The 14,834-nt window shown below is 38.4% G+C and overlaps 1 protein-coding gene across 7 annotated transcripts in view; it reads right to left on the bottom strand.

Moving 5' to 3' along the window:
• FGF14 (fibroblast growth factor 14) overlaps positions 1-14,834 on the bottom strand; it is a 303,346-nt gene that overhangs the window by 120,944 nt on the left and 167,568 nt on the right. The window contains exon 1 of one of the 7 annotated variants that reach the window (XM_007430294.4): positions 4,854-5,079. The exons of the other annotated variants lie outside the window; for them this stretch is intronic. Coding sequence (XP_007430356.1) covers positions 4,854-5,049 — 196 coding nt within the window. The 5' untranslated portion in view covers positions 5,050-5,079. Of the gene's footprint in view, positions 1-4,853; positions 5,080-14,834 lie in introns of those variants that run through there. 7 annotated transcript variants of the gene reach the window in all.

Below are 14,834 nucleotides of genomic sequence, written 5' to 3'. Positions count from 1 at the left end.
ATTGACTTTTACTCTTTTCATTTATAATTCTTATTAAAATTAATTGAAAAAAATAAATTATATTGCGTTATGTGCATACTCAACAGCTATGCATTGTCATATACCAAGTGATTTTTGTGGAGTGAGGTTACAAAAGGAATCTGATTCCTGACTGATTTTCACCAGAAGTAATCAGTTCCCTGGAGGGCCAGTCATTTTTTCCCTCATATGTCTTACTCTGTATGAAACTTCTTATGGCACACGAGGAATTCTGAATCAGCAACTATATATTTTATTTGAAATGTAGGTTCCAGAGGGGGCACACAGGACATTCAAGAAAACTTTGCTATTGCAAACATGAAACCAGGTGTCAGTTAAATTTTTTTTTCAACAAGATGGTACTTTCAGTGATCTTAATCTTGTTTAAGAAAATTTTTAATTATCAATTGGTCATTGAAGAAAGATGCAAATGAAACTAGTGAAATATTCTCATTTCAGTGTCCTAACTGTAACATTCTAACATAATTAGCTACTTAATTTTTATCCTAGAACCAAATGAGAACATCAAATGATTTAAAGCTGTAATCTTGCACGCATATCTGGGAGAAAGCTTCTGTGTCAACCAACCTAAAATGAAAATTATACCTACCTACCTAGGAACAATCCCCATTTAAGTCATTGGAACTTACTTCAAAATAGATGCAAGAGAACTACACAACATTTGCTTTTATTGTCTTTAGTTACTACATTTTAAAGTAATGGTAAAAAAATTAATCATATTGAAAGGCATTAACAAACACAAATAAAACTTGATTGAAAACTATTTAACAACTTGAGTAAATCCCTGGTACTTCAGATTTACCCTACAGGTAAATGTTTTCTGAGGGAACCTTAGCAGTATGGTTGAGAAAGTTTTACATTTTAATAATGATTGCAACTGCGATGACTTGATTTTATAAATGGTCAACAGAAACAATAACAAAAGGTAAGGCATATCCTCCTCTGAATATATCTCGCCCAAAAACAAATTTTAAAATATTATTATTACTATTATTATATTACTCTGGGCTTTCCTTCATTGTTGTGCAGAACTGATTCCTGGAATTTCAACCTAATCCTGACATACTGTGAACATCCCAAGATGCAGTATGAAAAGCTTGAGCACACAAGATACCTAAACATGCCTGAATATCCACTGGAATCAGTGGAAATTAAATCAATCATTAATAACTTAAGTAATATTTAATCTCTAAGTGTGATTCAATTCATCATGCCAGATCAGACCTTTTATCAGTCAGGATCTAATAACTAAATTCAGCTGAACTGGTTTGCTCTTTCACAAGGTGCATTACTTGAAAGAAGTCCTAAGTCTGGATGACCAATACAAATGGTCCCACAGTTTGTGGACTTGGAAATCAGTCTGGTTTGTGATGAGCCTAACACATCTGACAAAACCTAACCCTTATTTCTTACAAGCAGTAAAAACATGCACAGTTGTTTATATAACTGCTTATGATATATGGTCAAAGGCAAGATTCACCAAAGTCAAGATTTTTCTATTTTTAAAATACATGTTTTGGAAATTAGTAATTTTTGTTTGTAAAGTTATACCATTTTTAAATCATCATACCGAGGTAGCAAATATTCTTTTATATTGGATAAATTAAGGGATGTCATATCTCCTAGTCTTATTGTTATTTAAAAGAAAAGAGTTAAACAGAAAAAGAACCAAACAAATGATTTCTGGGAACATTCTCTATAAATATTCTATATATGAATAATGAAATACAAAAAAGGGAATGCCTTGAATGAAGGTGAAGTGAATAAATACAATATCACATAAATGTAGCTTGGATGTTTGCATCTTCCTTATCTTCTGAAATGGCTGAAGAAGCATTTCCTAATAGAGAATTAATCAGCATTATGATTTGGACTTGTTGGATTTCCTGCTTCCTAACAGAGTCACTGTCCATTTTAGTTATCCTTATTTAAAACCATTGTTGATATAATAAACATTATGGTTTAAGGCTAGCAATTCATTAATTTTAATTTATATATATATATAATTGAATACAATTCCTCTTTCATTGAATAATCTTAAGCAAATATAAATGGATATCATGTATACCTCATGTCCATACCTAAACACTGAAAGTGTATATTACTTATTAGTGTCATTTTTCCCTATAAGCATTCACAGTATATGTATTTTTAATTTATTAATAAAAATGCAGAATATTGTATTATTAGGTTGCATGTCATACACAAACACACACACATGCAAATATCACATTTGATAATATAAAATATTTTAAAACTGTTTTAAAATAACAAGTGATAATTCTCTTTCTTACAACTTTCAAATACAAATTATCCAGAATTGCTAAGCCTTCCAATGCCTTTGCTATAAACTAAGAAACATGGTTACAAATGGGTCCATTAATATTGCTTTGCTGACAAAATTGCTATTAAGCAGGCATGGAATTTAGTAACATCATTTTACTGTCTGTACTTTATTTCAATAATCTGTAGCAATCAGTATGTTATGATTAGTATTATATTTCCAGTAGCTTCTATTGCCAGAAATTCACACCAACATTTTAGCTATGCTATTGCTAAGTCACACTTTTAATGACAAAGTAAGGCTTTAAAACTCTTTTTATTCTTGATCCATTCGCCTTAAGATGTTCTTTTAGTCTTCCTTACACTAGTGAAACTTCTTAAGTATAAGTTACACCCTATGAAGAAGCATGGGTGGCTTTCTTAGCCAAGGTAAACATTTTAATATTGTTCACTAGTACATTTGGTAATTTGACCGAAGACAGACAAAGGAAAAAAATAAGAAACATGTAGAAAAACTTATACCTAAAAGGGAGAAAACACCTTGGGAGAAGGCAAACCTAGTTTTATCATGGACATGAATGATAGGAACTTTGTCACTTTACAAATATAAACTGTACCCAGCATAGGAAATCTTTTAGCACCATGACAGCAGCTTTCTTATTACACTTTTTTGTATGGTATGTTTATGCTTTGGTCAAATCCATTTGTAGATAGAGAATAAACCAGCATCTTTGCCCCTCCCTCAGTGTCCATTGAATGTGAACACAGAGAGAGCATGAAAGAAAAAGAGAAATACACAACATCTGGTATATTAGCTTGCCTAAAGACTCCCTAAATTATAGCAGGAAAGGCCCAGGGAGGGTCGCTTTCTTGATGATTACACAGGTGAAAAGAAATACAAACTAATAAAATGAAGGTGAGGTGGGCAGCACATAGTGCCAGATTGTTCACAGAAAGGGAAGAAATGGAATAAAATGAATGGAAAAGCTGAAGAGGAGGAGGCAAGTGTTGGGGGGGGGGGGTATCCCAGAGCTGGTAGTGTATCCCAGAATGCAATTACTAAAAGTCAACAAGAGTGAGCCAGCTACAGCATGCAAAGACCGGTTGTTATGGAATTGGAATTTCCCTACATTTACTCACTGAGGGTTCTCCGCTTCAGTAGCTCTGAATACTTAAAGATACAGTGCCATCAAATGTTTAACACATCTTACTTTGCTCATTTATTAATTTTTGAAAATCAGTCAGAATGCGCTGTATGCTACGTTTATTATCTCTCTCAAAATCCTCACATTGTCTTCATGTGCACCTTCTGGAAACCTTAGCTTATCGTAGATTGGCCTCTGTTTGTTCTCTGATCCCCCTTATTTTCCTACAAAGATACTTTCCTTCACTCCATTTAAATTGTTAGTACTGGAAAGATTATGAATTATCTCTTATATTAGAAGAACTGCCTTCCATTGGCGTTGTGTTATATTTATTTAAAAAATAATCTTCTAGGGGAAATGCAAATGAAGAGGGAATCAAACAATGGTTTTGCAGATTTACTTCCACAGCATATGGTCCTTCCAGGACTGATTTTGCCTTACAATATATAAACTATTTTTCTCCTTGTTATCTCTATGGGGCTTTAAGGTTTCTCATCCATTTTCACATGATTGGATTGGACACAAGTTAGAATACTGTTCACAGATCTTAAAGAGCAATATTTTCTGTTGTACTTTAAGCACACTGAGATCTCACCCAGCTCAACTAAAACATTTGGACAAATGCTTTTTTAAGCATTTTGTCTCCATGAAAATGAATTGGCATAAGGGATCCCATTTACACAATATCACATCCCTGTCCTCTGCATTAATTAATCTGAAACACCAGACCTGTCTTAAGCATCAATAGCATGGATGAGCACATCAAAAGGCTGGGACACAAGTCCAGCCTTTTTTTATAATGCTCTTGACTGCATCAAAAATAAACGGATTTATGGATAGCACTTTTCCCAATAACTTCACCAAATATTGCAGAGTTTGGATCATATTACTTGAATCCCTGTAATCAAAACACGGACTTAGTGGATTGTTGTTCTCTCATTTATTATAAATAATATCAGCAACTTCAGTGGTAAGCTTCATTATTCATTATGATTAAATGGACTTCTTGTCTCCTAACACTCTATAACTATACCATTTACAGACCAAACATGAATTAATAGGTAGGGGAGTTTAGACATCCCTTCACATGCATGCTTATAGTGGAAAACTTCTGTTTTAGATTAGTGCCTATGAAAGGCAAGAGAACCAAAGAGAAAATGGAATGGGGGAAGCCTTTTTTTTCAACTGCAAACCCTATTGGAAGCATCAAGAAGAAGAAATGGGTTTTTTTTAATCCTTATTTATTTATTTATTTGTTCTCTCTCTGTCCTTTACCAGTGTGGTATAGCCCCAACTTGAGCGGCCACAATTCAGGACTTTCGCTGAAAGGCACTCGCAGGCGCACACAAACGGATAAACAGACAGAAAGCACACAGGCACACACACCTTGGCGCCGCAACCTCCTCTTCTTGAGCCCAAAGATGCGGACCTTGGAGAAGATATCCACCAGGTTGCCATTGCAAAGCCCGCGGTTCTTGCTGGGGCTGTTGCGCCTCCTGTTGGCCGAGGGTCGGTCCCAGTGCTGCAAGTCGCGCGCTTGGCGCTTCTGCCGGATCAAACCGCTGGCGATGGCCGCAGCCATGGCCGCTCCGTCCTGCGCGCCCGGCTCAAGCTCAGCGAAGAGGGCGCTGGGCTCGGCTCAGCCTAGGCGGGAACCCATCGCCGCACGGCCGAGGGCAAGGACGAAAAAGTCGCGAGGTCACCACATGAAGCCACTGGGCTTCGGACCGAACGAGGCGCGGCGACAAGCAGTTCGTCTAGATCGCGATCCTGCCTCCGCGGCGCTCGGCTCATGCCCGCTTCTCCATGGCGGCAGCGGCGGCGGCGACTGCCGCTTCCATAGCCCCGGTCACCGCCGCGTCCTCCTCCTCAGGGCTGCCGCGAGTGCCTCAGAAAGCAGCATCTGGAAGTGCGCGCTTCGGCTCCTGAGAGGGAGACACTTAATCACGGCACTTCAGTCCCACCCTAGCCGACACCCCGCCACACACCCTCCCTCTCCCTTCCCGAGACAACCGAGGGAGGGGATTTGTCCTTGGGGTGTGGGTGGGGAGTTGAGCGGGGCGATTCCACCCAACACAACAGCCACGGCAGCGATTTGGAAAAGGAAGGAGGCGAGGACCAGCCAGCGAGGGGGGCTGAAAAGGCTCGGCCCAATGGCAACTGCCAGTCGCCAAGGGGGCCACGAGCGGCCGCCCCTCGGCTTCCAGCGGGGCTTTTGTGGCCGCTGTTCGGCGCGCGCGCGAATCGGGGAGCGCGTGGGGGGGGGGGGGAGAGCGAGAGAGAGCGAGAGAGAGAGAGAGAAGGTGCCCGGGAGGGAGAGGAGAGCGCGCCAAATGTGGGTGTGAGAGAACGAGGTCTTGTGGTTGCTGGGGTGGTTAAGCGAGGGGAGACACGAGAGAGCTCCAGCTGTTGAGGGGAGAAACGAGGTGCGGGGAAGAGAAACTGGAGCGCGCGGCGGCGGCGGCGGGAGGGAAGAGAAGTTGTAACATGCCGTCTGTGTCTTCCTCCCTGTTCCGGAAAGTCTCCGCGCTGGGGCTAACGCCTTTTGCATCGACTGCTCCAGACCCCAGCGTCTCCCTCGTCCCCCCCCCCGCCCCCCGCAACTGTAGTCACAACCCTTTCTCGTGCATCCCGTGAAGCTGAACGTGGGCACGATCGGACCCAGGTTTGACCTTCCGGACGGGAAGGGTGACTCATGTGGAAGGGAGCAGCAGCAGCAGTGACAACAAAGAGCGGTGCGTGGCGGTAGCATGAGCAAAACGCCCTCGTGGCTTCGCTTCTTACGCGGCCGCGCCGGCCTCCTGGTTGTCCCGGCAGGGCGGCTTCGCTCCCTCCGGCTGGCAGGGCTACCCTGCAGGGTTAACAGCAGTCCCAGGGGCCGAAGGGCTGAAAGCCTTGGGGCGGACTTCGGATACCCAGGTGCCCTGCGCCGCCGTGCCAGGCTGTGGTAGAGGCCACTAAATCTAAATCTGGGCGGTTGGGTTTGGGAGGGATGTGATCCTCCCACCCAAACCCAACCGCCCAATTTAACATCAATTTCTCCCGATTCTCTGCATTCTGTCTTCATTTTACCTGGACACGCTGCTACTTTAAGGGAATGTGAATTACCTTCCAGTCAAGCAAGACGAGAAGGAAAAGAAAAGAAAAAGGAGGGAGTCACTTTCTTTTGCTCCAGATCACAACTGCTTTCGATTCTTTTTTCCTAGACTGGATACAGTCTGGTGACCACAAATTGAACCTTGGCACCTGATCTCCCTGGGAGGGTTTGGTTGTGCTTAGAAGAGGGAGAAATATGTATGGGGTGGGGGGACACAGGGAAAGAAAACCCTCAGGCACATGCTAATCATTTGAAAGGAAAACATTTAGATTGGGAGAAAATAATAAGGGTGAAAAATTGAAATTTTAAGTACAGAAACAAAATAAACGTGCACATTTACAGTTTCAAAAAGCCACATGTACCTGCCCACATACACAACACACACACAGAGCGTACAGAAGCTATAATCTCTCTAGACAGACAAAATAAAGGTAGAAAGAAGTCCATTGTGATAATGTTCAAACATTTACTACTAAACTTATAAACATCTGTAGGTTCAGCTATACAGCTGGCAGCCAATGCATTTTATTGATCACTGTTATATGAGCTAAATGAATCTAATTCCATTCTGGATTTTATAAGGCTGGATTTTTTTTTTTAAACATTCTGTGATTATTTGTGACAAGTGCTGAAGCATGTAATTTTAATTAGTTCACACTCTAGTGAAATAGCCTGTTTGCTACAGATCATCAAGTCATCAAAACAAAAAAGACCAGTGTTAGTTTATCCACGAACATAGTGTGGTTGATTGGAGGGGGTTTTTTCCCTCCCCCCTCCCCCTCCTTTTGGCACTTTGGCACTAAACATTGAAGGTACAGAAAACCCTGACAACATCTGGACATCCCTAACTGACCTGATTGCAAGATTTCCTAGTCAAACAAAATACAGATTACCCACTATTAATGCGTCATCAGGATTAGAATGATATGGCCTTTGAGAATCAGTGCACAAAATTCTTTGGTGCTACACATAGATAACACTAATTAAATCAGCTGCTAGTAAAGGCGGCCACACTGAACAAAGCAGATTTGAAGTTATGTGTTAATTGTAAGGATGGTCACCTGGAAGAATCACTCATGAACTTTTCTGTGTGTGAACCATCCTAACATTGAACAAAATATTGAACAAAAACTGCTAATATTGAACGAAAAGGAGATAAGAGGTCTGAATTGCAGTGCATTTTCTAATTACTTCAGCTAAATGTTTCCGGACTTTAATAATAATAATCAGTATTCTCCAAAATTCTTTAATGCACAAAATAGAACATTATCAATTTGTTTTTTGTGGTAAATTAGGATTTGTTGTTGTTATTGACCCTAGATTGTTGTTTGTGGATTATTGATTAATCATTTCATTGATAACTTAACCTTCTGTCTTCTACCCCAGAGTCATTGCTATGAGATGAGCAGCAATATTAACTGTTTAAATAAATAAATAAATGTCTTGATTTTAATTCTTGTTCTCCAGATTTGCTTGCTTGCTTTCTCCAAGGTCAACATGGAAAAAATAAATTTATCCCTTTAAATTTCAAAATGGTGCTAAATAAATTCAGTGCAACTACTTATATTGGGAGTTTGTTCTAGAAATACTTTCAGGCCAAGGGATTACTCACAATAACTTTAATTTGAAGAAAACAATTTACTGACATTACTGACACTCCACAGTGCTTGTCAAACCTGTACTTTACTTAGGAATATATTCATCAAACTGCAGCATAATATATTAATTTCTTAAGATGAATTTTCTCTGCTTAAATAGGATGCATACAAGAGATAGTATTTACTAATGGTGGTTTTGAAGGAATTTTCAGCACTCTTCTGTTTTTGAAAGACTAGTCACTTTGATCAGGACCTTGGACAGAGCAGAGCAAAGAGGAGGGAAATAATCTTCAATTTGCAAAACATAATGAGGACTATTTAAAGAATTGACTCTAGTTCCTCAGATTAAGACAAAGAACAGAAAATTAGCCCATATAGTCTAATAATGTAAGGAGCAGGAAAAAAATAACAGTTGCCTTGGATCTAGGAATCAAGTGCATACTTGCTGACATTCACTCCTTAAAAGACTTTGGGTACCCCCATCCGTTTGTAAAAACAACCAAAAACACAGAATTACAATAATGGAGAGATAATTATTATTGGATACTTTGTCCTATATGTATACATATACATATGTATAATGTTATACCAGTAATTTTCTGGTCAAAGTTAAGATTAAATAAAATCCCATCAATTTTAATGGGGAATAATTCTGTTTCCTTCGGCTTTCTTCTTTCCGTTGTGTGTAGGTAATCTGTATCTTTACATATGTAAATTCTTTTCCAGTATTTGGTGGGGGTGAGGTGAAGTTGAAATTGAATTGTTTGATAACAGCTTTTGAAGAAGAAGAAGAAGAAGAAGAAGAAGAAGAAGAAGAAGAAGAAGAAGAAGAAGAAGAAGAAGAAGAAGAAGAAGAAGAAGAAGAGGAGGAGGAGGAGGAGGAGGAGGAGGAGGAGGAGGAGGAGGAGGAGGAGGAGGAGGAGGAGGAAGAAGAAGAAGAAGAAGAAGAAGAAGAAGAAGAAGAAGAAGAAGAAGAAGAAGAAGAAGAAGAAGAAGAAGAAGGGGGGATATTGCAGTTCTTTACTTCTTGTGGAATATTCATGCAAGGCAGAGAATAAAATGAAACTTCAAGGATTTGTAATGTGTTTTTCACCAAGCAACTAATTCAGTGGGTGTGTGGGTTGGTGTATCTGTGGATTTCACCTGTATAAACTACAATTTAAAATCTAATCTCTATGCTAGGAGGCTATATTTTCTTATTTAATGAGGCAAATACCATTTGTGATATACATTAGTTACTATTGGTAAGCTTCCTCTCCACTTCTTGCTCATTTTATTTAGTCTATATTATTCTATTTTGGAAATATTTTGCTGCAGTCACATAAATTCAGTTTGTATATCTGATACTATATGAAAAATTGAGGATGTATATTAATGAGAAAATGATGCATAGAAAATGATGCAAAACAAAACAATCAGTGAAACTGTGGAAGGTTTTCTTTTTAAAATCATGGAGAAGAAAAGCAAATTCTCTTATAATTTGAAAATGCAGGGTAGTTGTTTACAATGTTAGGTGTTCCAAGGAAAACTCAAGAGAGCCATCTGCTGACTTAAATCTGCGATAAAATACAAACTTCTAGGAAGAACAAAATTCTGATAACTCTTAGTTAGGCCAAAGATCTCTTTACAGACTTGCAGGAGGTGGAGCATACACTACACTGATAATCTGTGTGATATTATAATTGTAGTGCAACATTTCTACCTTTTAAATTGGAGAACAAATTAATTGCAAAAATATCAATTTCAGATGATAGTTTTCCATTGTTGTAGGCATGTGGTTAATAGGAAGTTTCAGGAATAACAGTGCTTTCCTTATAAGATTTCTGAGTAATCTGGCTCTAGACTTGCTGTATTTTCAATTTTAATTTACATACAAGATGAATGCTTCCAGATTCCACTTAAAATATAACCCAATATCCATTTTACAGCCAAGTCTAGGATGCAACTATGCTGTTCACTTTTATTGGACAAGATTCATGACTTCAGAATGTACACTTCTCAGAATATACACACAATGCTCATTCAACAGAAGAAAGCAAAAATGCAGATTGTTACCTTGGAATAATTTATTAGAAGGAAAAAGTAGGCAGCCACATGTCCTGGTGAAACCATTACATACTGTATATGACCCTCAGATTGTCCTAGTAAGTAACAGCTCCTTCTCACAGGGTTAATACACATTCAATTTCTAATCAGCTAGTAGTCTAAAGTAGTCTAAGGCCTTTTCACAAATACTTGTTCTTTTTTCCTGCTGTTCATATCTCTGCTTCCTAGTTTATTGTTCATGTGTCCCACCAGCTTAACTCTGCTATTTTTCCCACCAAGAATGCAGAGTCATTGCTATCTATCCTCATTCTTTCTATTTCACTCAGCCTCCTCACTCTTTCCAGCTTTTCTTCTTTTATGGTCCTTCTTACCTTCCTGTCTATTTTGTTCTTTTTTTCCAGCAATTCTGGCCCATTTCTCAGCATAGAATAACTTTATGTGCATCACTTCAGTATGTGTGCTCCTAAGACTAAGTGCTACTCAATTAAAACAATACTTGGTACACAAGCAAATGTAGCATGTTAGGAAAGAGGCTAAGTTATAGGCTAAGACACCAAGACCGCTTGGCATAAAGGTTTTTGTACCATCAACAGGGCTTACATTAATCAACTTCACCCAACTGAAATGCAAAGGAAATAATATGGTGTGATATTCCAAAAGTCCCCTAAGGTCCTGGTTGCCTGAGGTTATTGAGCAAATCACTCAACCTGTCTACTGAGTCTAGACTTCCCTTAATATGCTGTGAAATAACTTGTTACCTCCATGACCCACAGATTTACAGAGAGCTGGACTGCTACTATTATAATCTGGACTTTTTGTTTTAATTCCAGTGTATGAGGTGAAATACATTAACTCTGGAATCATTTAAACAGTGTAAATGTGAGTTCCCAGACTGATAAAGATTCAAGAGACAGTTATATAACATAACCACCTGCAAGTTTTTCCATTAACAGTGAAAAAACATCTCCTCACAGGAAGGCTGTTAGAAAGAAACTAAAAAGGATGATAGCCTAATGTATTATAGGAAAAATTGCATCTAAATAGGAAAGAGTTCAGTTGCTGATATTCTTGTAACCCCATCTGTTTAATCTCAGTAAATCTTACTTTCGGCTTGAGGCAACAGGAAAACAGCCTGACAAACAAGAGTAGATATATTGTAATTAAATCAATAAGCGTATATTGCTTGTGCAACTTATCTCCAGAACAAATACTTATTTGGAAAAGAATAAGAAAGATGAGTTATATTTGATAGCCAAAGCTGAAGTAACTCACTCATCTTTTCAACTTCTCTCGCCCTTTTATCTGAGGTATTCCTCATTAGGCAAGTAAGCCTTGCACCTAGGTTTTGTCCCCATGAATAGAAGGCTGATATCTCTAGTGAAGATGGAGACTTTTCTACAGAGGAGAGTGGCTCTCTACTAAACATGGAAACCCTCTACTTATATACACATTCATCCTGCTTTGTCCTGAGAATGACCAGGCAACTACTTTTGATAAATATTAACAGGGGCTTCTAAATCATCTAATTTGTCTCCTTTCTCACTAACTCACCCAATCAACTGACATACAGCACTAGTAAGATATACTCCAGATGTCCAAGGTGTCTCAGTTTATCACCTGCTGAGAGAAATTGCCAGTGGTTATGTTGCGGTATAAGGCATGGGGAAATGACCTGAATCCTTCGTATGTGCAGTAAATGAACAAAACAGTCCCCTGTGACATCTTCTTTCCTGTTTATTTACAACCATACACTAGGCCCTATCAGAAGCAGCCAATCTCTTACTAACAGATGGAATAACTGCATCCCCAAAATGCAGAATTTTAATTCTAAAAATTCTAAGAATACTCATCAAATTTCCCTTGCCTGCATAAATTCAAACTTTCTCTGCAAATTCAAACAAATAAATTAATAAAAGAAGTATCCGTGTGTAAAGGCAAGAGAAAAAAATGTCTAGCTTTTAAGGAATATTATTTCATTAAATTTCAGAAGTCCTAGCAGCTACTTGTTTCTGTGTAAATGGGTACAGGAGGATTTAGTGAAATCAAGGGGGCCAGTTCACAACAATGACACTTGGACCAGGATCCTAATCTCAGGTCTCAGAATCATGTTTGAACCTCCTGGACTGATGTCTCTGCTGTTGTCAGACAGCTACCAATCTCATTGGCACCATACTTGTATAGAAGAACTTTGCAGCCTTGGCCTCTCTCCAGAATATTTAGGCCAATTAACCCCAGAAAAGGCCAAATCAATAGCAAAAGAAAGAATTAGGGACATTGATCACCAAAATGATACCACCAGCGCTCCTAAATTCTACTGCCAATTGTTATATAGCTACAAGCCCTCCACTGTGGGGTATCTATACAATCTAACTCTAAGCAAATATATATGGGCCTTTTCCAGAGCCCACTTTGATGCCCTCCCTTCAGCACTGCTGGCAGGAAGATTTCATGGGATTCCTTATTTACAGAGAATTTGCCCTTTTGGATCCAGCGAGGTAGAAACTCTTGCTCATGTCCTTTTATGGTGTCCTTTTTATGATGCCCCAAGAAGTGCTCTGATCTCTCCATTCATCTCTAAATTTGAGGGCTATACTGATAAATTTTATGCTTATTACTTTTTAAGGGATGCTGACTCGACACTCACATACCAGGTGGTGAAATATCTTTATTATGTTCAATTGCACAAAACTTTTAATTAGTTATGTTGTTTTACTATTTTATTGTTTTCCTCTTCCCCGATAACAAATTGTTGTGTTGTTCAATTTTACAAAGGCTAGTCAAAGACTGTAATAAAGATATTTGATTTGATTTGAACAATGACACCTATTCTCCATATGGTTATCTTTTGTAAACTGAAGAATTTACATTCAGTATTAACTGATATGGCATTATTAAAATACAGGCATGATGGAATTGCTGGTCTATATCAAAGACCTCCCCAATAATCTTCTGTATTCTCTTCTGTTATTCTTTAGGTCTGCTCTCTCTCCAGACCTTCTTCACTTGCTAATCAAAAAGGAAGGAAATTATGACAAATTTAAGCATCCACTTTTGGTAATCCCTCTACATTGGTATTGATAGCTTATGTGTTTCCAGGCTAGAGGGCACTGAAAAATTGTATTAAAGACTTAAGAGATGTTAGCTACTCTTTTGTATTTACAAGCAGAGTAGTTAATAAGTGACAAAAATAGGAGATTAACACTCAGGGTATGTTCATGAATGAGCAGTCTAATCTGCACTGATGACAATAACTAGAGAACTAGGTGGTAGCTGTTATCCTCATTAAATTAGTTCACAACATACAGTGTGATCTTGCCTAAGTGAGTTTGATGGTGGCTAAGTACTGATTAATCTACTTGCATTAATTTATCCTGTTAAGGGCATTGTTCCTCTCAGCAGAGTTTTTTGCACAGCCAAGAAAACTTATGTTATGCTTTCTGAGTTTTGTTAAACCGTCAGATGTTCTCCTTGGATTGAACAGTATAATTACATGTTTTGCTTGTGTACTGTGACAAAGTACTAAATATACTGGAGATAAGAAAGAAATGGTTTTCTGGACTCAAGGACTTCCAGTGCAAATGAACAAATAAAATGGTGCCATTTTAAAATCCTAATTTACAGACACTCAAATTAATAGTTTTCAACATAGAAGAATGTTACATATAATCAATAGCAATCAACAAGAAAAATAAATGTATTTAGCATTGCTAACCACAACGTTATATCTTAGAGGTACTATGAGAAGCAGAAGTAGGCACAAAAAAAGGAGAAAATGTATTTTGTTAAATGAAGTCTTATCTACTCAAATAGAATAGTTTATATCATTAAATGGAGGTATCAGTTTGAAGAATCAGACAGAAAAAATACAAAAATGAGTGGTATACGTAGGATGGGCACTTTAGCCTTCTTCAGAAGTTCATCCCTTTCTCCCCTAACAGGATGAAAGAATGGATGCAAGTTCCTTAATTTGTCTTTTCTTTCATATCCACATCAGTCATTCCTATTGCTTCATAAGTTGCAGGAATTATTTCAATATAGTAAATCACTGGTAGAATTGACACATTTTAGCAGACTTTTGGAGTGTATCCAAAACAATGACAACCAAAGCACAGACTGGTAATGTGTGGTCTCCTCCATCAGAGACCCCTGGACACTACAAATATTCACCTAATAAAAATTAAGAACTCTAGCTATAGAAGCAATAAATAGACACAGCTGGTCATCAGTGAAGACCCAGAGGATGCAACTGGAAGAAATTGGAGCAATCTGGGAGCCCTGAAGACAAATGGGGAAAGACTCAGTAAAGGATGGAATTCAGTGCTGAGATTCACTTGGAAGGTGGTAGGATTGAAATGAAATAAAGAATGAAAAAATAAGCAATCTCAGTCTTGTCCATATTGAGCTTAAGGCAGTGGGAGGGCAATGCTTATAAGACATTCCATCACAGTTGATCAAGGGACCAGTAGACTTGAGTATCTTCAATATAACAATGTTATTGGAAGCCCTGATAGTCATCAAGGGACCAGTAGACTTGAGTATCTTCAATATAACAATGTTATTGGAAGCCCTGATCATGAATCAGAGTACCCAAAGGAAGAGTAAACAAAATAGGACCTGTAATTGATC

This window comes from Python bivittatus, unplaced genomic scaffold (genome assembly GCF_059951505.1).
Source record: "Python bivittatus isolate LINGU-HERP-01145 unplaced genomic scaffold, Pbiv_v1 ctg000060_np1212, whole genome shotgun sequence".
Lineage (NCBI taxonomy): Eukaryota > Metazoa > Chordata > Lepidosauria > Squamata > Pythonidae > Python > Python bivittatus.
This window is presented reverse-complemented; position numbering and strand designations above follow the sequence as displayed.